The sequence below is a fragment of the Spodoptera frugiperda genome, chromosome 24 (genome assembly GCF_023101765.2).
Source record: "Spodoptera frugiperda isolate SF20-4 chromosome 24, AGI-APGP_CSIRO_Sfru_2.0, whole genome shotgun sequence".
Taxonomy (NCBI): Eukaryota; Metazoa; Arthropoda; class Insecta; order Lepidoptera; family Noctuidae; genus Spodoptera; species Spodoptera frugiperda.
This window is the reverse complement of record NC_064235.1, coordinates 7,036,189-7,046,873: the sequence shown is the minus strand read 5'-3', so window position 1 is coordinate 7,046,873 and position 10,685 is coordinate 7,036,189. Positions and strand designations below refer to the sequence as shown.

Here is a 10,685-nt window from a genome sequence, read left to right as displayed (position 1 = left end):
TAGTTTACTCTTCACCTTTGTAATTTGCACGGAATACAAGCTCTAGTCGCAACTGGAAGATTTACATTTAAAACAAACCTCTAAGTCAAAGTCAAAGCATTTATTTCAATTAATCCTAAATTAGGCACTTTAGAAACGTCAAATTGTCCGTCAGTCTTTCCGTCAGTGAAGCTAGGCGCTTTTTCCAAAGTGTTGCTTTGAATGGAGAAGAACGAACAAGAAACTCCATCGTTTTTTTAAAAAAAAATATTTTTACAATATCTCTGATACATAATTTGATCATTTACCTATCTATACTAATATTATAAAGCTGAAGAGTTTGTTTGTTTGATTGTTTGTTTGTTTGTTTGAACGCGCTAATCTCCGAAACTACTGGTCCGATTTGAATAATTCTTTTTTTTTGGATATTTATCGCATTTATCGAGAAAGGCTATAAATCATTACGCTACGATCAATAGGAACCGAGCAGAGCGGGTGAAACCGCGCGGAAGTAGCTAGTTGTATATATATATGTAGGAACAATGTAACGACAATACAGCGTCAAACCTAATAAAGGAACAATAGTTTTACCCGCAGCAACTAGCGGCATATCCATTCCGGCAATTTTCTTAAACAGTAGTCGTTACTCAAATAGTCGTTAATGAAATACCGAAAAAATAATGCCGCAAATAACTAAAGCCAACCCGTTAATTTGTTCTGCTTTTAGAAATAATGCAATAATAAATAAATAAATTCTTTATTTTCTCAAGCTTTTACAATTTAACATTAAATTTATAAAGTTCTACAGCTATGAGACTGGTGTCTGTTAAAGGTTGAACCTGTGTTACAGATCACCAGGCCCGGGTGACCCCCGGAGACGTTAAACTGCGTATTATAACATCACATATCGCGGTATAAGAACCAGATGAACGTATCTACAAAAAATAAAAAAACACTTTTTTTCCATAAAACGGTTCACAATATAGTCCTTTATGAATTGCCAAAACGACGTAACTGTAAAGTCAATATTTATCAAATTCCAAAAAAACGAAATAGCTTCAGAATCATTTTCAATGGAACCAGAAAAACGTATTATGAATACCGTTTAAATAGCTCTAATTATCTTCCTACTTCTTTAGAGCTATAGGAACGTATTTATAAAAACGACATTTAATTCTTAGACTATAGTTTGTTTTTGTTAGATAAATAATACAAGTTAATGGCCAAAACGATGTATTACTATTTACGTTTTTGTGGCAGTACTTGATTACAACATACGTTTAAAAATAATTAAGGGCCACACTAACGTATGTCAACCGAATTTAAAAAATATATATATTGCGTCTATGTAAGTATATATACATAAATAATTTCTAATTTTTTCGAAGCTCTACGATTATGGCAATACATATAAAAAATATTTTTTTTCCATACTAGTTTTTTATTTGTATTAAAAAGCTGGTAAAGTTTAAAGAGCCAAATTTTCACAGTATTTTTGCTGTCCTGGAAAATTGAGAAAATGTAGATACGTTTATCTGACTTTTACACCGCGATATAGTATTAAATATTAAATTACAAAAAAAAAACAATACAAAAAACAAACAATATTCTGGACAACTTACAACAAATTCAGCTTAAGTTAAACCTAGAAATAGCAAATAAAGTAAACTAAAAATAAAACATGGACAAACATTTTGAGTGAGTGAGTGATAAATAAAAATATAAAATAAAATGAGATTAGTGTAAACTATATGATTGTAATATTGTAATGTGAGCGAGTGTGTGTGTATATGTGAGTGAGTGATTGTGTATCTATGTGAGTTAATATCATTAATTAAATCTTATGAAAGAGGTTTCAGAATGCGCTCAGTCGTCTCATAGTCCAGCTTATTTAGCCATGCGCTGACCTTTTTTTTCAGTTTAGTTTTGGTGAGTGAGTGAATAATTAGTTCATTATTTATTTTATTATACAAGGTGTAGCAAATAGGGGGTATACATATCAAGTGCACGGTTTCTAGACAACATAGCAAACGATACGGAAAGGGTTTTTAAACTCATGTTTTCATGGAACGAAGTTAATAATTTTTTCAATACATTAAATTCTAGACTTCACTTCACTTCTTGGCCGGTCGCTTCTGGAAGAAGCGACCGGCCAAGAAGTGGACATGGATAAGCCCTGATGGTTTTACCAAAAATGAGATCGACTTCATCATGGCGACCGAAAGACGTATATTCAGTGATGTCTCTGTGATAGCGAAGGTGAAAACCGGTAGCGATCACCGTATTGTCAGAGGCACACTGAACATCAATGTAAAACTAGAGCGGTCACGCCTGGTGAAGTCCACGCTCCGCCCTGGACGTGCCCAGATCCAAAACCCCGAGCAGTTCCAACTCCAACTGCAAAATCGCTTCCAGTGTCTAGCTGATTGTGGAAACGTGGACGAGATAAATAATGGGTTGGTGGAAACTGTCCGAGCAGTGGGGTCAGACTTCTTCAAGACCCCCGCCGAAACAGGCCCCAAAAGCTCTCCGACGGAACCTTAAAACTTCTTAAGGATCGTAGCGAGATGAGGCTGCAGTCTTCAGACGATATATCTGAATACGGCAAGCTCAATAGACGAATCTCGAAATACATGCGACGTGACCTGCGGGCCTATAACGCCGCAAGAGTCAGAGACTTAATTGACCGAAACAAGGGCTCAAAAGTCTTCGCAAAGAATTCGTCTGTTGGGCAAAGCCAAATGACGAGGCTGAAGACCGAGGATGGCAGCGTCATCTCGTCGAAGTCCGAGATCCTCGGAGAGCTCGAGAGGTTTTACGGACAGTTATACACCTCAACACGGCAACCCATCGTCGATACAGCTCGGGACCCAAGAGCTAAACTGACGCGGCACTACACTGAGGATATCCCAGACATCAGCCTGTACGAGATTAGGATGGCTCTCAAACAGCTTAAAAACAACAAGGCGCCGGGCGATGACGGAATCACGTCGGAACTTCTGCGAGCGGGTGGAAAACCGATACTTTTAGTCCTCCAGAAGCTATTCAATTCCGTCATACTCGAGGGAACCACGCCGGCAGCATGGCAACGGAGTGTGGTGGTTCTGTTCTTTAAAAAAGGCGACAACTGTCTGCTAAAGAACTACAGACCTATCTCACTTCTGAGCCATGTGTATAAGCTGTTTTCGAGGGTCATCACGAACCGTCTCGAACGCAGGCTTGATGACTTCCAGCCTCCCGAACAAGCCGGATTCCGAAAAGGTTTCAGTACCATAGACCACATTCATACGCTGCGGCAGGTTATACAGAAGACCGAGGAGTATAACTTGCCACTATGCTTGGCGTTTGTGGACTATGAGAAAGCCTTCGATTCAATCGAAACCTGGGCGGTGCTGCAGTCTCTCCAGCGGTGCCACATCGACTATAGATACATCGAGGTTTTGAAGTGTTTGTATAACAACGCCACCATGCGCATCCGACTCCAGGAAGAGACTACGAGGCCAATCCAGTTGCGGAAGGGCGTGAGACAGGGAGACGTTATATCTCCGAAACTGTTCACGAACGCACTGGAGGACGTTTTTAAGCTCTTGGACTGGAGCGGACGCGGCATCAACATTAATGGCGAATACATCACTCATCTCCGTTTCGCCGATGACATAGTCGTAATGGCAGAGTCGCTGGAAGAGCTGAATACCATGCTCAGCGACCTCAATACCGTTTCCCAACAGGTGGGCCTTAAAATGAACATGGACAAGACGAAAATCATATCAAATGTCCATGTTGCACCTATACCGGTTGTCGTTGGGAACGATATACTCGAAGTTGTAGACCACTACACATACCTGGGTCAGATCATCCAGCTAGGTAGGTCCAACTTCGAGAAAGAGGTCGCCCGAAGAATCCAACTCGGATGGGCAGCATATGGAAAGTTGCATGAAGTCTTCTCGTCAAAAATCCCGCAGTGTCTGAAGACCAGGATGTACAACCAGTGTGTGTTGCCAGTGATGACGTACGGTACCGAGACATGGTCCCTAACTGCTGGCCTTTTAGAAAGGCTCAGAGTCGCCCAGCGCGCGATGGAGAGAGCTATGCTCGGAGTATCTTTGCGCGACAAAATCCGAAATATGGAAATTCGCCAAAGAACAAGAGTTACAGACATAGCTCTCAAAATATGCAGGCTGAAGTGGCAATGGGCAGGCCACGTCGCTCGGAGGACTGATGGCCGCTGGGCCAGGAAGGTGACTGAGTGGCGACCGCGGACCGGAAGACGCAGCGTGGGCAGACCTCCCACTAGGTGGACCGACGACATCGTCAGAGTGGCGGGGAGCCAGTGGATGCAGGTGGCGGCTTGTCGTTCTACGTGGAGGACCAAGGGGGAGGCCTTTGTTCAGCAGTGGACGTCTCTCGGCTGATGATGATGATGATGATGAAATTCTAGAAACCGAACATCAAAATTAGGTAGATACAGGTACTAGGCGATCAGATTTACAGAAGAAATGTTTCGTAATAATATTAGTGAGTGACCCCTGTAGTGTTGTGATACGTTTGTATGATTTAAAATCAAGAACCATGCGAAACCAAGTATTTGGTACCAATTTTTTTTAAAGGTATTTTGAGCTGAAACTTGGTGTAGAGAAACTATTCAACCTGTATTCTTCAGTGCTTCTTGATGTACATGGGTATTTTGTTACACGCTGTATAGAGAGAGCGCCATGCTTCAGCACGAATGGGCCGGCTCGACCGGAGTAATACCACGGCCTCACAGAAAACTGACGTGAAACAACGCTTGCGTTGTGTTTCGTTGTGTGAGTGAGGTTACCGGAGGCCCAATTCCCCCCTTCCCAATCTTCCCCATCCCTATTCCCGAACAACAACCCTTAAATTCCTAACTCCCAAAAAGCCGGTAACGCACTTGTAAAGCCTCTAATGTTTCAAGTGTCCATGGGCGGCGGCGATTACTTACCATCAGGTAATACGTCTGCTCGATTACCGGCATGTCCCATAAAAAAAAAAAAAAAAAAAATAGCAACAACAATCTTTCCTCCATGACTACGTTCAGTCAAGCTGTGTTACCTCTACTAAAGTTGGAGTATAACTGCACATGACCACGTCGCAACAACAGCGACAACGCAACCACATCGACATTTTGTCGGTACCACAACGCAACTGCAAAAAGCCGCTGCGGCACTATTCACACGTAACCACAGCTTGGCCACATTATGTCGCTGCGACGTGGGTACGTGTGAATTGACCCTTACTGGTTAATATGCGCTGAGATTATTTTGCTACGAAATATGAAAAAATTGCTGTGCAGTTAGTATTTCTGACATGTATAAAGTATTTTTGTACAAAAATAAATTTAACTGTATTGCATTATGAGGAAAAAAGTAATGTCATATTGATGTATAATTTCGAATTATCTGCAGTTTGAGTTTTGCTAAACATTTACTTAGTTTATTTGTAGTGAAGCACTCATCACACATCAAAATGATGTAGAAAACAATAAAAATGATGAGTATGTATTGATAGACGATTCTTTTATTTGATATGCAATTTATAATATCCCAAAGATTTTTAGCAATATTTTCCTCAAAATCTATACATATAATTAATCTGTAGAAGGGTCAATTCTGTACATTGAAAATATTGAAAAAATAAATAAATAGTTACTGGATCGATACCAAACCCAAATATGTGATTAAAAATGTTTTTCTCAGTCTGTCTGTCTGTATGTCCAGGCATCGCGTGAAAACTAACGGTTAGATTTCGATGAAACTTAGTATAATTATACCTTATTATCCTGGGCCTAAAATGGGATATTTTTTATCCTGGAAAAATACGTAGAAAAAATATTCTTAATTTTTCAGTTTTATACTACAGAACGCGAGCTCAACAGCAGTAGCTCAATAGAGGAATCTCCTTAATTATTATGGGCCTCGCCGTATTTGGGTCCATTAGATATTAATTATAAGATGTCATTGTCAGAGTTACTCAAAATGGGAAAATAAAACATCCACGCGAAGACCGACATCCGCGCGGACGGAGTCGCGGGCGGAAGCTAGTGATAAATATAAATGTTTTTGAACTTAGTTAACTCTTATAAACAATTAGAACGTAAGTGTTTACTCCGATTTGGTTCCACAAAAAATGAGAGGATTATTTGAACAAATAATAAGAGATCCCACAAAAACATTTCATGTTAAATGTTGCCAAGACGAGACCATATAGCTCGCACTGTCAAAAAGTAATCAGATCCCGTGTAGAGCCAAGTTTCTAACCCTACATGCCCAGACCTAAATCGATAAGCCCTAATTTCACACTCAAGTTACGGGGAAATTCTACAGCCATAGCTCGTACTGCGTGGTTCGTAGCGCGTAGCAGAGTTTTTACGCTATAATCTCGTAGGCGTGCAAACCTTGGACGTAACTGGCGAGTCGGCCGCACGGAAAGAGTTGCCACGGTTTGCACGCCTACGAGATTATAGCGTAAAAACTCTGCTACGCGCTACGAACTACGCAGTACGAGCTATGGCTGTAGAATTTCCACGTAACTTGAGTGTGAAATTAGGGCTTATCGATTTAGGTCTGGGCATGTAGGGTTAGAAACTTGGCTCTACACGGGATCTGATTACTTTTTGACAGTGCGAGCTATATGGTTTCGTCTTGGCAACATTTAACATGAAATGTTTTTGTGGGATTTCATTTCTTTTTGTAGGTTGCTTATGATAGAAAGATAAAATGAGCGACAAATACAAGTATTTTTTTGTCGCTCATTTTTTCTTTCTTTTTTTGGGGTATATCGTAATTTTCTACCTACTATACAATATTCAAACCGTACGTAATCCTAAACTACTTAAGTTAAACCTATTAACAATGAAAATTAAACAATGACCTACGTATCAAATTATTCTCACTAAGTCGTACCTACATAAACAACTATAAACATTTAACTTTACCTACTAACCTATACTACTTAATTGCAAATACCTACTTATTCAATCTTTGAATTTCTTAATTAAATTTGTGAGAAAATTGCAAACGTAATGCTAATACTTTTTATCAATGAAAATTAAAACACTAGTACCTAACTAAACCTTCACCTACTAAACTACTAACAATTAAATATTAGGCAAATGGTTTTTTTCTCCGCGATAGCAAACTTTTAAATCACCGAAATATTTCGAAAATTTTTCATTCAACGAGACAACCGTCAACGACGTCTGCTCTCGCGCGTCTGCCCGCGTTCGGGTGCCGCGCTCGCTGACGGGCCGATTAATTATTTTTAGCTACTGCGCGGGGGTACGAGGGGGCAGGCGGCGGGCGTTGGCGCATACTATACTTACGATGCCTATGTTCAAAAGTATAGGTTGATTAATAAACACTTACCGAAGTGAAGTGTAGTAATATTATTCATATCTAAGTACTTATGGGTAGGATAATGTTTTGATTTGATGAAAAGTTTGTGTTCTATGTACTTGTGTATAATTTTCAGATCTCAAGCAGGAAATAGGGAATTAAGTTTCCCTATTTCAGATTTTTACCCTTCCGCGGCCGCATTCAGACCTCTAGCGTCAAAAGTTGCGGAAGTCTCGAACAAACTTTCACCCCCTAGTTTAAGGGGTTGGGGGTAAAAGTTCCAAGTTTTAGGATTTTTTTGTTGTTTGGGTACTAATACTAGCTTACATACCAAATTTCAGTTTTCTAGGACTTCAGAAAGTACCTTAAGAATTTTGTTGATCATCAGTGAGTGAGTGAGTGAGTGACGAAATCGGGGTATTTTAGATATCAATAAAATCTAAAGTATAAGAGCTATGCAATTGAAACTTTAGAGGTTTATTAAGTCTACCACTGACATTATATCCTGAAAATTTTGTTTATCTGGTATAACCCAAACTCAAGTTATGAAGGTTCAAAAATACGACGAAGCGCTTCGAGAAAAGGTAGGTAGTGCCCTTGCGCTTGCGCTTCGCTTGGCTCGTCTTGGCGGGGGCACTACCGTGCCCCCAGATTTATAAGGAAATTTTCTATATATAGGAGGTATGATAAAATTTGTTCTTTCAAAATACGTTTTTGAATATGTTTCCTTAATAAATATGTTTCCCGTCCATTAATCACGAAAGACTCAAAACCATTTTATAAAAAAAACTAAATTTAACGGTTGTTTGGGAATCGAGGATTAGGAAGATTGGGAAGAGAAGCATGGCTCTCCAACACAGTATCACGTGTGTTAATTTTATTTTAAACGTTGCACAAGACACCCAGACCCGAAACAACAACTCGGGGATCACACAAAGAGTGCTCCGTGCGGAAATCGAACCCCCTGCACATTGCACGGCAGCCAGTTGCCCAGCCCTCGCGTCGTTCGTACTCCTGCTTTTCGAGCCGGAGCCCCGGTAAGCCCGCTACGTAGTCCGCAGCTCCGGATCATGAGCCCTACTGGTCTGATGGCTCTTTGAGGCGTTTGTGAAAAAGATGGAAGGCTGATGAATTAGTTTTAAGTATAAGTTTTTAAACTGACATGGTCACTAACTTAAACAATATTTTAACAACAATATTTTACATTAGATACATTTTATCCGTGATCATGGCGCTTGCAACAGTGCCGAAATATCGGAAACTCGTGAATAAACATGGTAAATATCCCGTCATAAGTTCTAATAATAGTTTTAAGTAATAAAAATTATTGTTCTTTTTGTGTCAGATAGGTGGAAATATATGTGAAGTATTTTATATCACTATAATTGTATAAACTATTGGTTTAAGCTGTAAAATTTAGCATTTTTTTCTAATAACAAATAAACAAATAAGGTAACTTTAAAAGGTTGCAGTTTTCAATTTGCACGATGGAAATCCCGTCAAAGTCAAGCCCAATTAACTTGTTGTTTTTTTTTCAAGTAGTAGGTACTTATGTCATCAGTCAATAAAAGCGGACTCGAAGCTCTTCAGAGCACAGTCGACTCCGAGATCTAGAGAGCCAACATGTTCCTGAGCAAAGCATCCGTTGTTCTCCTCGTCGCCTTCTTTGGGACCCCATGTAAGTACACATTTTTAACCGACTTCAAAGAACCGGGGTTTTCATAGTTGGACCTGTATGTATGTATGTTTGTGCGGGATTATCTCACGTTTGGCTGAACCGATTTTGATTTGAAGTAGGAAAAGGATTTAGGAGGGATATTATATTACTTAAATAAATAGATAATTAAAATGTTCATACTTAGAAAGCAAGGATTGGAGACCGCAGTATAAAAGGTTCAGGTTTATCAGAGAGCGCTGCTGCCCGGTCTCTGTCTAATGTGTAGTCCCTTAGTCGGGTATACCACACCCACGGGGAGAGTAGGGGTGATGTATTCTAGTCGACTGGTAATCCTACTAATCCTACTCAATGTTATAAAAGCGAGAGTTTTTATGTTTGTTTCTTACTCTTTCACGTCAAAACGGCTGAAGGAATCGGGATGAAATTTTTATCCCACGGCAATGCGGGCGAAGCTGCTGGTAGGAGCTAGTTTTTTATATTTATGAAACTAAAATAGTTGTTTCTTCTGCAGGGTTTACGGGAGATGGAGGTGTTTCTGCGAGTCCGTCGCCACAAGTACCAGCAGCGGCACCGCCAGGTCAGTACCTCAATCCGTGTGTATTCGAATGGTACCTAACTCCCTGTTCATCACACATCACATCTACAGCCTATAAGTCGCCACTGCTGACCAAAGACTCTTCTCGCACGGATAAGGTTTGAGCATTAATCACCACGCTTGCTCAATGCGGTTGGTGATTTCAAACTTTTATTCAGAAATTATAAGCCCAGGTTTCCTCACGATGTTTTCCTTCACTGTTAGTCAGTGGTGTCTAAATAATCTTAGAAAGAAGCGGGCGTCTTGAACCTCCGGGCGACCACAAGATACCACCTATATCCTACTAATATTATAAATTCACAAATTTATATGTTTGTTATTAAGTTTTAATTATTAATTTATTTAAATAATGATTAGACAGCGACAAATAAATATAAAAAGTTCCCTTAATCAACAAGCATGCATGAAAAGACTGATAACTGTTGATGAAGCGAAAGATGTGTAAGAATCGTAGCAATTGGTTCCATTGTCTCTGCCTACCTCCATGGGAGACAGGCGTGAGGTTATGTATATATGTATGTACATCGATCAATTATCCAGGATCATTTAATTTTACTGTATTTTTTTAAATCAATAACAAATTAGTATCTTTATGGAATTATGTAATTGCTTAGTAAAATGAATTAAATTTTAAACATCATTATTTTCAGCTGCGGCCGCTATCAACCCACCTCAACAACCACCCGTGGCTAACCCACAGCAACAACCCGTGGCTAACCCACAGCAACCCGTGGCTTACCCACAGCAACCAGTAGTTTACGCACAGCCACCACCAGTGGCTTACCCACAGCAACAACCCGTGGCTTACCCACAGCAACCAGCAGTTTACCCACAGCAACCAGTGGCTTACCCACAGCAACCACAAGTGGTTTACCAACAGCCACCACAAGTGGTTTACGCCCAGCCACCCCCCGCGACTGCCGCGCCAGCTAAACCTGCTTTTCTAAGTGTGTGGGATGGCATCCACAATTGGAAACAAGGCGCCGTCCAAGGCATTTTGGGGCTAAACCCTGTGACAGGTTGACATGTTTTTAAATGAAGAGTAAAAATATTACTCAATAAATATTTAATTTACAAA

At 40.1% G+C, this 10,685-nt stretch overlaps 1 protein-coding gene across 1 annotated transcript; it reads left to right on the top strand.

Moving 5' to 3' along the window:
- Nucleotides 1-8,851: 8,851 nt before the first annotated feature.
- Nucleotides 8,852-10,685, top strand: LOC118278471 (uncharacterized). The gene is made up of 3 exons (XM_050703897.1): nt 8,852-9,012; nt 9,524-9,589; nt 10,258-10,685. Exons 1-3 carry the CDS (start codon nt 8,958-8,960, stop codon nt 10,629-10,631), a joined length of 495 nt encoding a protein of 164 aa, XP_050559854.1. The 5' UTR covers nt 8,852-8,957; the 3' UTR covers nt 10,632-10,685.